Source organism: Pogona vitticeps, chromosome 6, assembly GCF_051106095.1.
Source record: "Pogona vitticeps strain Pit_001003342236 chromosome 6, PviZW2.1, whole genome shotgun sequence".
NCBI lineage: Eukaryota > Metazoa > Chordata > Lepidosauria > Squamata > Agamidae > Pogona > Pogona vitticeps.
Window position 1 is genome coordinate 86,787,535 of NC_135788.1, and position 15,030 is coordinate 86,802,564.

Consider the following 15,030-nt stretch of genomic DNA (forward strand, 5'->3'; position numbering starts at 1 on the left):
ATTTTGCACTTATAGAGCAAAAACTGAGAAATATATAGCTTGACTAAGGCTAGTTTGAACAAATTCATTGCAGAGGGAAGATTTGAACGGAAGATCCCCTGATTCCTACCTAGCTCAGTCTATTAACTGCTATAGTAACTCTCCATATCCTTGTGTCTGTTAATCTTGTCTGTAACTGGAAATACTTGTATATGCTTGACCACAGCATGAACCTTCATCCACCTATGGTTTGTTCCCACTCATAATAGGGTGTAGCACAGGGAGAGGTTATGAGTTTATTTGCTTTCTTTGAACTCTTTTCTGTGGCCAGTGAGGGTAGATTAAAGGTTGCTGGAACAGAATTTGAAAACTAACAACATTGTTTGAAAGTGATTGGTGCAGGGAATTTGCACATCAACAAGTGCTTTGCAGTGTTTGTGCAATAGCTTTGTACAGGTGCACTCACATGCACATGCAATGGGAATGCCCTACATTGATGTTAATTTAATGTGGTTGTTGAATTCCACATGGTTTGCTCATGTAACTTAGAAGATGGAAGGATCTGGTTGAGGAGCCCAGGGAATTTGAAATTGTTACCATGCCTCCTGGGAGAAGGGTGGCCTGAGATTAACAACTGTGTGTGTCTAGCTGATGGGTATGTGTAGCTGTGCAGCATGCCACCAGTGCAGATTTGGGTAAGCTGTTTGATCCCAGAGTGCCACAAGAAGGAGGGACTGATAAACCATTACTAAGTACTTTTTAACATAGAAAACTCTTAGAGAGTTTTCATCAGTTGGAACTGACTTGACAACACAAAAGAAGAGGAAAAAGTAGAAGTAAAAGAAGGGTCATTAGATGACAATGGGCTGGTCATTGTTTCTCAGCCTAACCTATCTCACAAGGTCATTTCTGAGGGTAAATTGAAGAAGGAGAATGAATCACCTATGTTGAGTGCCTTAGAGGAGAAAGAATTGTGTAAAGGAAAATTATAAGGGATATTTAAACAAGTCCTAGGAAAGAAACAGCTTTATGAATGCAAATCCCAGGAGGGCTGTTGGAGCAATCCAATGCATTTGTACAGTGTCACGTGTACAATTATAGGGCAGACGTCATGGGTGTGCTTAGTGCAATGAGCTCTGGGATCACAAGGAGCAGGCTGCCAGGGGGCTCTCCACTGCCTCATTAAGCAGCAGCAACGATAAGTTGAAAAATGCACAAAGCCAATCATTAAAAAACATTGTGCCACAAAGATAAAGGAAGGATTCCAAAGTTTCAGGGAATTTTTGTCCATCATTTCTTCTCTCATCCTACCCCCCATCTCCTAATTTTAAAAGGGAAAAGTTTCTTCAAAATAATTTTCAGCCACTTTAGTGGACAGACTGCAAAAATTGGGGAGCTTCCAGTTTGGTATTTGACCCAACTCCGAGAGGCAGTGGAAGACAGGAGGGCCTGGCATGCTCTGGTCCATGGGGTCACGAAGAATCGGACAACTAAACAACAACAACCCTTGGATATCAAATAAATGTTTCATTTCATGTTAATAGAAGCAGTGTAAGTTTCTGAGTGTTCAAATCACTAGCTCCCATTTTCCTTTAATATGGAGCTAATAAATCTCTTCTAATTTATAGAGGCATAGTACAGATCATTGAAATATGGGTGCATTCACATGGCATGGTAAGCCATGGTTTGTATTAACTGTGAAGGGTTTTTGGCATAAGCTATGAAGGGTGCAGCTAACAAATTATGCTTTATATTTTTCTTTTCTGTTTTGTTTGTTTCCTGCTTTTTTAAATTGGCTTTTGTTTTGGCATCAGCAGCTTAGGAAGCAAGCTAGGGACAAGTGATGGTTGTAAAACTTCACATTTAAACATCATAACTAGCCATAGTTTAAATAAGCCAGCTTTCCTAGGCCAGCAAAAGACTGGTTTCATGGCTTCCTGGCATAGGCAGGTTTGCCCATCAAATCAAGACAGATTTTAGTAATCCATCTCTTGACTTGTTATGAAAAAATCTGTTTAGAAAACCCTTCAAGCAAATAGGAAATATGCCAGACATGTGGGGTTGTGTGAGCATATGTAAGTGAACAGCTAGCCAGCCAGCCATTGGACCCCATGTAGGTGTCTTACCGTAACCCCATCCTCAATTCCCAACCGTTTCTGCTTTTGTTTCTCCCAGATTCCTTTCTTTCAGTCAATTTTCCTTCTGGATATTGTTTTCCTGTAGTTCCCCAAAATGTAAGCCAGGAATATAGGAAGCTACTGAGTTAGATCAGCAGACCATCCAATTCAGTACCTACATTACCTAGCAGTGGCTCTCCAGGGTCTCTGACTACCTGGAAATGCTTCCAGGGAGTGAACCTGGGATCTTTTGCATGTTAATCATATGCTCTGTCACTGAGTTATGACTGTTCCAGGTTCTTTTATGGCAAGCAAACAGTAAATCACTGGAAAGTTTTTAGAAATCACTGGATTGGAATTCCTATGTGCACCCACAATTTGGCATTGAATCCTGACCTCTCTCTGGTGTTATACTGCTGTCCATGTACAATCCCCATCTTCATGTCCTGTCTTCCAGTTTCTATCCTGCACATTGAAAGTGTGCGTGAAGGCTACCAATCTGAGGGGCTTCGGAAGTACGGGAGCTGTTTCCCTGAGGAGCAGTGCTTCACACTTGTCTTCAGGGGCAAGAGGAAGAACTTAGACCTGGCTGCCCTGAGTGTGGCTGAAGCTCAGCGGTGGGTGAGAGGGCTGAAAAAACTGATGGCCAGAGCTGAAGCCATGAGCCAGCGAGAAAAGCTTGAACAATATCCTTTGTGTGCAAGCCACCACAGGCATAGAGCACAGCAGTTGCACTGTTACTTAGGAATAAAGGGGTGTACTTTGGAGGAAGGTTTTTGAATTCCTTGAATTGGGGAGACAACTCAGCAAGGTTGTTGTAGGTTTTTCAGTCTGTTTGGCTGTGTTCTGAAGGTTGTTCTTCCTAACGTTTCGTCAGTCTCTGTGGCCGGCATCTTCAGAGGACAGGAGTCAGAACTCTATCTGTGCTCTGGTGCGGGATAGTTGAGTATTTATAGCTGTGGGATCAGCTTTTGTCCTTTGCAGGAGATTGGGTGATTATGGTGATCAGCGTGTTTTTTGTTGTTGTGGGTGTATTGTTGTGATAAGGGGAAGAGATTATCTGTCCCTGTGATTGATGGGTGATGTTAGCTGGGCTTTTGTGTGCAGTGATCACCGGTCCTTGTGTCTGGGTAGACTTCATTGACCTTTTTGCAGGCTGTATTTTTCAGTGCTGGGAGCCAGGCTTTGTTGAGTTTTAGACTTTCTTCTTTTTTGTTGAAGCTCTGCTGGTGTTTGTGGATTTCAATGGCTTCCCTGTGCAGTCTAGAATAATGATTGCTGGTGTTGTCCAGTACTTCTGTGCTTTGAAATAGAATTTAATGTCCAGCTCAACAAACTCTACTCAGCCACAAGGACCAGTGATCACTGCACACAAAAAACCAGCTAACAACACCCATCAATCACAGTGACATATCATTATTGCCCCTTATCACAAAAATACACCCGCAACAAAAAATACGCTGTTCACCATAATCACCCAATCTCCTGCAAAAGACAAAAGCTGATTCCACAGCTACTCAACTATCCTGCAAAACTGCACCAGAGCACAGACAGAATTCTGACTCCTGTCCTCTGAAGATGCCAGCCGCAGAGACTGGCAAAACATTAGGAAGAACAACCTTCAGAACACAGCCAAACAGCCTAAAAAACCTACAACAACTATCGGATCCCGGCTATGAAAGCCTTCAAGAACTTAGCAAGATTTCAACCTGGCTTTGGAACTGGTTTTGGCTCCAAAACAGTGGGGTTAGAAGTAGCTTAAATCCACTAGCCAGTTAGGCACAGGAGGTACATCAAATGCATTGTTAATTACAATTAGAATTATACAATTGAAAGGACTTTCAAATGTAATCTAGTCTAGCCCTCTGCTAGTAGAGGAAATCATCTGCTCTGACATCCCTGGTGCTGTATTCCAGGAGGGGCAGGGCAAAGTGCAGGACCAAAGGCAAAGTTAATGGACGTCAGTCCAAAGACAGCAAGGCCGGTTGTAATTCTCTCTAATTTGGAAAATTTCCCAAAAAGCACAGAAAACACAGCTCAGTGCAGTGCATGCCTGCTCAGGTGAACGTTCCAGTGTATCATCTCTGTGGCAGGCAGAAAAACACAACTCGGATCTATGGATGGCATTTAAAAGCATGGAATTTAAAGTTTAAATGCCTTTAAATTCCCCTCTTCTCTCTGATAATTTAGCAGAAGGGGACTGCCTGTGAGTCAGAGTTTCCCCATCAAATTGTTCCATCATGTCTTCTTCAAATGTGCTAAACAGAGGGCTCTTCCAGAGGGGGCAAAAGATCCTTTCCATTTGTTCCAGTTATTCCCAAACAAGCTCACTAGGATCTCTGTTCGAAGGACAAAAAGCAGCACCTGCTGGAGCTGGTGGTGGCAGACAAAGGGAAGGGAGGTCTGGCTGCATTTCAACAAGTGTGATTGTTAACTTCTGTTAACTATTAAACTCCAGTTTTGCTGTTTAGCCTTCAGACTTCAGGAGATGCGCTCTTTGAGTTTGGCTGAGCTTCCTGCAGAGAGAGAAGGGAGTGGAATGGATATAAATTATAAAAAGAAAAGAATTGGTGGGAATAACTGTTAGAAATCCACTTCCATGTTGTAGCTTTGCATTTGGGACCATTTTTAAAAAAACAAAAACAAGAACTTTAATATATGTGAGGTAATTAAAAGTTTCCAGCTTGTTGACTGAAATGATGCCATGGCACTGGATTCTACCCTGGAGTAAATCTCTAGAACAAATTACATCAGCCCTGATAGAAGGGGTGAAAGAACACAGACAGGAGAAATGTTACAGAAAGTACTGGATAAAGCCCTGCATCATCTGGATGGTGGGATACGTACTGGAGCCAATAGTACAGAACCAGGTATTATTACTTCTGAAGATACTTTTGCTCCATCTGGAAGAGTTTATATTTTCCTAACAGGACTAGGCTTCTGATCTCCTACCACCTTTGTCAGCTGCTTGTTCCCTTGTTATGGTGCATGTTTTGGGGGTGGGGATGGGGGGACACTTTAAGTTCCAAGATTGGTGCCCCCTAATGCTTTTGCTACTTCCTTACATCTGATTCCACCTGGATCCATGACATTCTACATCAGGCTGACAAGAATAAAGACAATAAGATGAGTTTCAAAGAAATAAAAAATATGTTGCGCATGATCAACATTGACATGAATGACCTCTATGCCTACAAGCTTTTCAAGGTATTTCCCCACAAAACACATAGTTCTGCCTTGTACCTTCTTCCGTATTCTGCCTCATATCCTGCATGGCTATGGCTTCTTATATTCTATTAAATAAAGGATCCTCACTTCAAACTCGTTCTCTCACTAGGGAGAAAGAAGGTCTGAAAGTACTGATAAAATTCCCCCGAGTCCCATATTTTGATTAATAGAAGCAAAGTAACAAAAAGCCCAATACAAATAGATTTTTTTCTATTTTTGTCATTGGAAAGAAATTATAGACAAAGTATTATGCCTTTTCTCTGGCCCACTCATGGAATTTTATGGTCTACAGGCCATCATCTTCTATTTGTAAGCCTCCCATGCTGTCCAGTTGCTTCCTCCATCTTTTTCATACAATGAAATACAGAATAACTGCGTAATATTTTTTTGTTTGATAGTTCTTTGAGCTGTCTATTGGGAAGGATTCTTAAATTACAGATTTAAGAAAAGGAGGTGTCAGTTTGGATAGATTTAATTATAACTTATTTTATGACAACTGCCTTTTGAAGAGTAACTCTCAGTAGGCAGCCTATGGATATTTAAATCAATTAACACAGCTGGCTATTTCAAGCTAGTATGTGAAAGTGTGATTATTCTTTTTCCCTGGCTTCCTTCCCTAAGGAGATATTTTTCTCCAACCTGTTTTCTTCATTTTTGTTCCTCTGAACCACTCCCTCATGAATTCTCCCCTCCTTTTCCCCTTAGCTTGCTGCCTTCCCGGGAATTCTGCTTTCCTAGGCCTTAGTTCATCTACCACTCTTTCCTTCATTGTTTCTGCCTGCTCTGCCCCTTTCTGGGAAAACAGTAAATCAACCAATGGGAGACTGAAATTGCAGAAAAGACTGTGTTCTTATATATAGTTTGGACTCAGAACAGGGCCCTCACTCATGAAATATAAGGTTATAGGCAAGAGGCTTCGTGTGGGGAGAGTTGCAGCCAAAGTCACATGGTTCCTTGGCCATGACAGACTTTGAAAAACAGAACCAACACCTTGAATCGGGCCTGGCATGAATCTAATGGTCAATTAGAACTGTGTTGGTGTTGGTTATTTTATCTGTCACATATAATGGTAAAGCTTTATTATTTCCTCATTTACTTACCTACTTATTACTTTCTTAATCAGGGACGTGGTGGCGCTGCGGGTGAAACTGCAGAAGCCTCTGTGCTGCAAGGTCAGAAGACCTGCAGTCGTAAGATCGAATCTACACCCTAGTCGGACATGACTGGACTAAATGTCAAGGGAACCTTTACCTTTACCTTACTTACCAGTGCGAGGGCAGTGTGTCAATTGCCCTAGAGCTCTGTCATAGCTCCTTCTCTGAAAAAAATTCTCAAGCTGTACTGCCCTGCATCTCCCCTTTGCTACCTCACTGGGCACAAGCAGCAGGATAAATGATATAAAATGTATGCTTATTCACTTAGTTTGTATTGTTTTAATTGCAGAATATCTTAAGAAAGGGAAAAAAAGCATGCAGATTTGACCTCACTATTTGCTTCTTTTCATTTTGAGCTCTGCCAGTGCTTTTCTGTTACTGCCTCCAATTCTTTCCATTCATCTATTTAAGGCAAGTTTGCTTATTCCTCCCTTACTTTTGCCAGGAGTGTGACAAATCAAACAATGACCGCTTGGAGGAATCTGAGATTGAAGAGTTCTGCACACAGCTCATGGCACGGCCTGAGCTAGAGGAAATCTTCCACCATTATTCAGGCGAGGACTGTGTACTGTCGGTTGAGGAACTTCAGGAATACCTTCGTGATCAAGGCGAAGAAGCAAGCTTGCAGCAGGCTGGTGATATCATCCAGATATATGAGCTGAATGAGAAAGGTATGAACCTGCTATACACACTTCTAGGTTATGGTGGTGAATTTCTTGTGTATGGCTATGATAATGAATTGCCTGTGTTATGCTGGTGCATTACAGGTACATTCAGAAAATATTAGTAATTTGGGTAAGTAACCGATGTCTCTTGATGTTTAATGTAATAGGAAACTCATGTCAGACAATACAAAACACCAGCTTTGCAATTAGAAGTGGTGCTTCCTAAAAACATAAAAGACATCAGTTTATTGTGGCACTGAAGTTTCTTCGGCTCCACCCATGGCAAATTAGCTTGTGTTTGTTTTTGATTGGTCATCAGGAGGTAGTCATGGGCTTTATTTGCAAGTCGAGTGCATAAATATGGCAGCTTTGAAGGAATGCACTTTGGGAGAGAGAACATTCAAGTAGCTTTTATTTGCAAAGCTAGCATCTTTTATAATCAGACTTGCTCACAGGTTGTTTATTTCTGTGCAACACAACCAGCTGCCCCATTTTTGTGTCCCATGAAGATATGATTCAGCAGGAATGCTGAGCAACGTACTTGGAAGAAGGGGAGGACAATGTTGTTGCAGTCAAGGTGGCTTAATAGCTGCTTTTTCATAATAACATCTCTTTCCAAGACCTGTACAAGTAAATATATGGGACCGGCAATAATCTAGTCTATCACCAGCAATAGTCTAGTCAGTTTAAATTGTAACTTCTTTCACTGTAAGAACAGGCTGGATTCTGATGAGGATATATACATATGCCTATCATTGAAGGAGCTAGCTGGATAGCTCAGTGAGTTAGGAATCAACATGCTTTGTTTTATCTGGCTGTAGAGCTTGATTCCCACTGTGCCTTGTAAAAGAACCAGCTTCTTTAGCCTTGGACCGGCTGTACAGACCCAGGGCACCCCCAGAAGAAGGGAATGGTAAACCACTTCTGAGTCCTCTATAACTAGAATACCCTGGAAAGTGTCACCAGAAGTTGGAACTGACTTGATGGCACATGACAATAAATAAATAAATTACGGTCGTTTAGTCGTTTCTTCGTGACCCCATGGACCAGAGCACGCCAGGCCCTGTACTCCTTTGGAAAGAAAACATTCAGCTTTCATTTCTCTACCCTGGATCCAAAAATACTCCAGATAGAGAAGAGGGGGGAACCAGTCCTGGTGGGTGTTTGCAGAGAAGCAGCTGTGTCAGTTTGTTGCTTTAATAACAATAAACCTGTTGTGGTACTGTTGAGACCAGCTCATTTATTGTGGCAGAAGCTTTTGAAGAGTGCAGTCCAGTAAGCCCATTTGGCACTCACAACAAAGATACACTTGCCCCCTACTCCCCCCCCCCAAGTATACAGTCCTCTTGATTCCTTATTATCGAACCAAGCCTTTTGTACACACAGTGAAACTACCTCCTCCAAAAAACACATAATAACAAGATCCTCAACAAATGAGATTAAAACTATCCCCCACACAAATAATTATTTAATTAAAATGGCATGTTAAGTGTTTGTCACAGTCTGCCAAAATGCACAATGTATTCCTTCTTTTCTAGATTCAATTTGCTAAATCCACCAAGCTTGTATGTTACCATTTGAAAAGAAAGTGCGGTATAAATATTTTAAATAATAAATAAAAATAGCAATAAAATAATCTGTCCTAACCAGAGCTTGAAATAGTTACTTTTTCAGATGCTTTACAGTATTATTAGAACAGCCTTTACTCAACAGTGTCAAGGTACTGTAAGTATTATAGGTAAAAGCAAAATAGAAATAAAACGGAAAGGGACAAAAATAGGAAAAAAAGACAAAAATGTGGTGGCACTTTTATCTTTTTGAATGTGAGATTTTGTGGACAAGTCCGTTTCAACAGACTTGTCCATGAAAACTCCCATTAAAAAAGATAAAAGTTAGTCTTTAAGATGCCACTACGTTTTTGTCTTTTTTAAAAAAACTTTTTATTTCTGTTTTGCTTTTACCTATAATGCTTGCACACACTAATATGGTTACCCCTTCTGCAAGTACAGAGTAGCGTAACAATAGCTATTGATCAGGCATTTTATGACCTCTGCTTGGACACATAGCAGAAAGGCACAGTTTGAAAGTGAATGCCTTCGTTTCAGAGTTGGAATTTATGGGTACTTCCCCCATGTTCAGCACTGAAATAGGAAAGAGTGGGGTGGCACGGCAGGGGGTGGGAGACCTTTTCATTGATTCATTTGTTAAATGCTAAATTGGGAGTCTGAAAATATTTGCAACTTTGTACAAGTTACCTAGAGATTGACCAGTGGACCTCAGTCTAATATCTGCCATCTGGACTACTGCAGTTGTCTTTTTTCTCATGTTTCGTATCTCCCCTTGATCCATTCATGTCCATCCAGCACTCTGTTGTCAAAACGACTTACTTTTGTTGTTCTTACCATGTGAAATCCTACCCTAAATCCTGGCTTTATGGGATTTTTGTCTGCTCCCAAACTCTGCCCAAGTTAGTAATCTTTATCTTCAAACCTTTTCATGGACTTCCCTATTCATCTTCTTTCCTTTCTTGTAACCCAATAATTACCTGTGACCATCACATGGCCAGTTGTATCACCCTCAACTATCCGAACAACCGCTTCTTGAAACATCTGTGCCTGGTTTCTCTTCCTGCACAATGAAACTGGAACTACTTCCTGGGAAGCCTTCAGCATGCCATCTCCTGTATTTATTTATTTAAAGTATTTTATCCAGCTTTTCTCTTTAAAAAGAAGCCAAGGCGGCTTTACTTCCTTCAAATTCTGCATCAAAACTCAGCTTTTCTAGCAATAACCTACAACTGGCCTAAGTGACCAGTGGCCTAATTTCTAAGATGATAGCACTTTTTGTCTATTGCAGCAAAATAACAAAAAGTGATTTGGCTCTTAAAGATGAGTTAGTTTCATTATGGCCTAAGCATCCATACAGTACTGGCCATCTGATGAGTGAAATGTTACCTCAGGTTGCCTCTTTGTTGTTTTCCAATAGGCTAATTTGATTAAGTCTAAGTATGTATAATTTAAATAACTGCCTGCTTTTCCATTGTTTATCCTTGCTTCTGCCTCCCTCACCTCCCTCACCTTTCCCTGTGATTTCTCTTGTGTGTATATTTGGATTGTTCACCCTTCAGGGTAGAGACCTTCAGGGTAGAGACCTTCCAGCCCCGTTTATTGTAAAGCAAAATTATATGTGTTGAGGGTGCTCTGAATAACAATACATTAGTGCTTTTGAGTTTTGGAAAGCTGTTATTTGTGTGCAGGGACCAAAAACTGCTATCTGGGGCTCAAATTAGCATTAGGAAGAAAGGATGGTACAAGGGAAAGCAACAGCAGTTCTTTCTGACCTTCTGCAGAACAAAACACATGTTTTTAGAATAACAATATTCTATTTTTTTACATTATAATTACAACATGACACTTTAGCACAAAAAAGTCAATTTAAGTATACCATATAAAAGGGGGAAGATATAAGCAGGAGAAAGGGAAGGAGCACTGGAGGTAGAGTGCATGGGAGATTTGAGATTACCAATGATGATTGGGATTATATATAGCAGATTTATCTGGTTCCACCTTTCCCTGTAGAAAGCAGCAAGCAAAGTGAACATAGAATTAGCAAGTATCATGGAATCAGAGAACATGCTTTCTTATTTGTCACATAACGAGGAAAGAATCAGATGCAGCATTGCTGGTTCTGGTAGTGGTCAGATGTGTTTCCTGTGATGTGTATTTTGGATCTTATTGTATTACATTCTTGGCCACTGTCACAAGGTGGACACGCTAGGCATGCCTGACGGATGCAAGCTTAAAGTCTCTTTATTAACAGTCTTTTCCTCCCACAGCCAGGCAGCACAACCTCATGATGTTGGATGGCTTCATGATGTTTTTACTGTCCTCAGCCGGAAATATCCTCAACCAAGCCCACACCAAGATTTACCAGGATATGAGCCAGCCGCTATGCCATTACTTCATCTCCTCTTCTCACAACACTTACCTGACTGACAATCAGATTGGGGGAGCTAGTAGCACGGAGGCTTACATCCGGTAAGGAGGCTTCATGCTGAAGCCGAGAACAGCTATAGCCAAAGTGGCTTTTGCTGAACAAATGTAATAGGGAAATAAGCAGGCCCTGTGAAATACAGACACATACACACACACACACAGAGAGAGAGAGAGAGAGAGAGAGAGAGAGAGAGAGAGAGAGCAGGTGGCCCAAGGTCACCCCATAACTTTCACAGCTCATTGGGGATTAGAACCTAAATCTCACAAATCCAGAAATGTAACTGTTATCCATTGCCTTCCACTGTGGCTTTTAGAAGTCAAGGGATTGGCAAATGACAGTCCTAATCCTTTTAATGGCCAACTGGTTTGCATTGTTGAAGATATCAGCAAGCCTTTGTGTATTCACAGCAACAGGCAGTTGTGGGATAACATGGATAACCACAGACTGGAAGAGAGGACACCTGGCTAGCTGTTTGGTGGGGTTGCCTTCTGAATAAGGCCCAAATCCTGTTGTTTAGTGTGGTAAAGTGTATTAGAGTAAGCCCATTTAATCAATAGGGATTTAGTGAGTAAACTCCCCTGTAAGTGCCATTGATTCAAATAGGCTTACTCTAAGTGTGACTTACTATAGTAAAATAAGTTGTAGTTAGAGTAGACACATTTGAACCAATTGAATTTGTGGAAGAATTGACTCACCAACACCCATTGATCCAATGGACCTAGTCTAGTGTGACTTATTACACTAAACAACAGGATTGTGGCCACATGGCAAGGTAGGAAGGCTGAAAAAGGAACGATCTTTCTTAGGTATTTAGTGTGGGAATCGCCTTTTCGGTCTTTCTCTTTATGTCACTTTTCTCAGGCTCAGGTGGTTCCACTAATTATGTGACCCATAATCTCCAAAGGAACAATGTGAAAAATCACTCTGTGTACCCCTTACATGAATGGCACCAGCTGTTTACATGTTGACATTTGTAGATAATACTAAGCAGAGTCTGATAAAAAGCAGGCCTGTTTAGCAGGTTAGCCTTTCATTCATGTGATTCACTGTAAGGCACTTGCACACCAGAAATTCAGGCAGGAGTGCCAACTATCTTAGTCCTTGCAGGCTGCAGAAGTTATTGACCTGAAGCTTCCTTTGTTGCAGCATCATCCTTGTAGTGGCCAGCGAAAGTAATGCAATGTACCAGTTTGACTGGAGCAGTGAACTTAAAGAACCAGGGCAGCCCATCCAGTTCTGGGTTGTCCCTTAAACTGAGCAACTTACCTGACCAAGTAACAACACAAACTGAGTACTGGTGGGAAGGTTTGAAGTTTTGGACTATAGCTCCCAGAACTTCTTATGTAGTGATGCTGTCTGGGGAATTCTGGGAGTTGTAGTCTAAAATCCCAAATCTGCACACCTGTGAAACTCACAATTTTGCTTTGCTTTATCTGTCCTGTCCTGTCCTTGACTTGTGATTTGCTTTTAGACCTATATTATCTACCGACCTTGTTTGCCTGATATAAAACCTGACAATTGTTGGTCCTCAGTGGTTTCATCTGCCTCCTTCCCCCCCCCCCCCCCAGTTTGGGTCGATCTCTGAGTTTGGCCAAGAGCTAACAGTTCTCCTTGCTGCTGTACCTGGGTTGAACTGGGTGCCCTGTAAAACCATGGGAAAGAGACCCAACATGTTCCACATGTCACGTCTCTCAGAAATGCATGAGAAAATGAAAATAAGTATGCCCATGTTTTTTTTTTAAGAATCGCCATCTTTGGGATCTACTGTTTTGATGAATGCTAGCCAGTCTATGGTCTTTTGTTTTGGAAGGCTGTCTTCTGGAATGGTTGCTGATTTGCACATGATTGTGTCAATTCTCTGAACTCCAGTAGTACCACCTTTGAAATTTATGTGTAAAGCTTTAAATTAAACATACCAGACTTGCACAGGCCTAAACTAGGCTTCATTTCAGATTGGCCTCAGGCAGCATCTTGCCTACCTAGAAAACCAATCAGCTGGACGTGAGCAGAAGAAGGGCATAAGCTCCTGTCTTCTTTCACACGAGGCTTCATCTGTTTTCCCTTGGATTGGCTGCAGGGATGAAGTACAAAGTCCATTGCCTTATCCCCCACCCCCCCAAACTCTCTTTGGCAGAGCATTGATGAAAGGATGTCGCTGTGTGGAGCTTGACTGCTGGGAGGGGTCCAATGGAGAACCCATCATCTACCATGGCCACACCCTCACCTCCAAGATCCTCTTCCGGGATGTAATTCAAAGCATCCGGGATTATGCATTTAAGGTAAGGAGAATTGCAGTTCCTAATATTCCTTGCAATGTGTGTTTGGTGGGGGAAGCAGCCATACTTAGGTTTTTTAATTGGCTTGGAAAAAAAATTGCTTAACAGTGTTTTGTCTATCAGAAGCAGTTTCTAACATATTAGGAATCCTGGGCGGATGCTGCTTTGGGAACAGCAGTGCCTGGCTGAATGCTTGCTTTCTCTTTAATTAACCAATCTATTTGTAACTTCTCTGAGATTAATGAATTATGGAAGTTCAAGTGTAGTGAAATCCATATGAGGTTACTGAGCCCATGAATCTGCATCTTAGAAAAAGGGAGTGTACAATGTCCAATTCTCCCAGTTAGACTACTGCTGTGCACTCTCTGTGTTGCTGCCTTTGAAAATAGCATAGATGCCACAGTGAGAGCAAGCAGCAAAAGCTAGAGCACTAGTAGGAACACCTTTTGGAAACCATATGAAAAAGTGTACTGGAAAATAACAGGATTCTGGAATGAGTTCAAGATTTCAATGATGACTTGCAAAGTGGTATATGGCTTGGGATCTAGATATTTGTGGGAGCACCTCTCCGTGTACATGTAGTCCAGTCATTAAGATCTACTAGAAAGTGCTCATCTGTGTCCCATAACTGTTAACAGCACACTGTACAGAAACAATGGTAAGGGCTTTCTTGGCTAGAGAACCTTGACTGTATAATGCTCTCTCTCCTGGGATGTTTCGTTGTGATGACATTGATTTCATTTTGGAAGCAAATTAAAACATGGCTGTTCATCAGTGCCTTTGAAGTGTAGGATCTTGTCTGAAGTAGATTGTTGAGTTCTTTGTTGTATGTATGGGTGTACGTACTTTTAAATTGCTCCAATTGCCTTCTATGTATTGAATTTTTAACTTATGTAATTGTATGTGTGTTTTAAACTATTTAAATTACATTGCTTTTCTTGTACCCAGTATCAAGATCTTATGATGTAGGGTTGAATATAAATGTTCAAACAAACAAACAAAACGCCCCTCTTTATCAAAAGATGGTCGCTATAATTGGTAACGTATACCTTCAAAGTTGTGCCTGTTCACAGAACCAGGAAGTGTATTCATCATATCGTTTTATAAAATAGCCATGTTCCAAAGAACTCCAAAGGAATAACAGCGTTAATCTGATTACTGGGTGCTGGAGAATACAAGTGAGAGGATGCTCTTGACCTGGTGGGCTTTCCAGCAGGCACCTGGTTGGCTTCTGTGGAAAACAGGATGCCACACTGGGGAGGCCTTTGATCTGAGTCAGTAGGATTCTTATTCTTTTCTGCCTATTGTCGCAATATTAGAAAGCCCAGGTGCATCTCCAAGATAAACACATTAATTTTGATGTAAGCTTTCACTGCAGACTGCCCATTTGTTTAATATGTTAAATGCATCTGCTTGGGTTGGCAGATGCTCAGTATACAACTGATTACCTTTCTTACAGCTCACAATACAGTGGTAGCTGCCATCTTTCCTTTTAACATAAGCCCTTAGGTGCTTTTAATTGCTTTGTAACAGGCAAAAATCAACAGCTATGTTTTAAAATCTTGCATAAAGGCCCACCAGTGTGAAAAGCTTTATCTTATTTTTGTATTTTGTG

General features: G+C 41.3%; 1 protein-coding gene across 7 annotated transcripts in view; it reads left to right on the forward strand.

The window, feature by feature from the left end:
- PLCD3 (phospholipase C delta 3) overlaps positions 1 to 15,030 on the forward strand; it is a 61,352-nt gene that overhangs the window by 28,532 nt on the left and 17,790 nt on the right. For 4 of the 7 annotated variants that reach the window (XR_013537515.1, XM_020798029.3, XM_073004122.2 and 1 more), the window contains exons 3-7: positions 2,554 to 2,782; positions 5,174 to 5,303; positions 6,924 to 7,149; positions 10,979 to 11,180; positions 13,274 to 13,418. Coding sequence is in view for 6 of the 7 variants with exons in the window: in XM_020798029.3 (XP_020653688.3) it covers positions 2,554 to 2,782; positions 5,174 to 5,303; positions 6,924 to 7,149; positions 10,979 to 11,180; positions 13,274 to 13,418 (932 nt within the window). In the remaining variant the exon portion in view is untranslated. The remainder of the gene's footprint in view (positions 1 to 2,553; positions 2,783 to 5,173; positions 5,304 to 6,923; positions 7,150 to 10,978; positions 11,181 to 13,273; positions 13,419 to 15,030) is intronic. The other 3 variants (XM_073004123.2, XM_078377781.1, XM_073004126.2) reach the window with 2 other exon arrangements.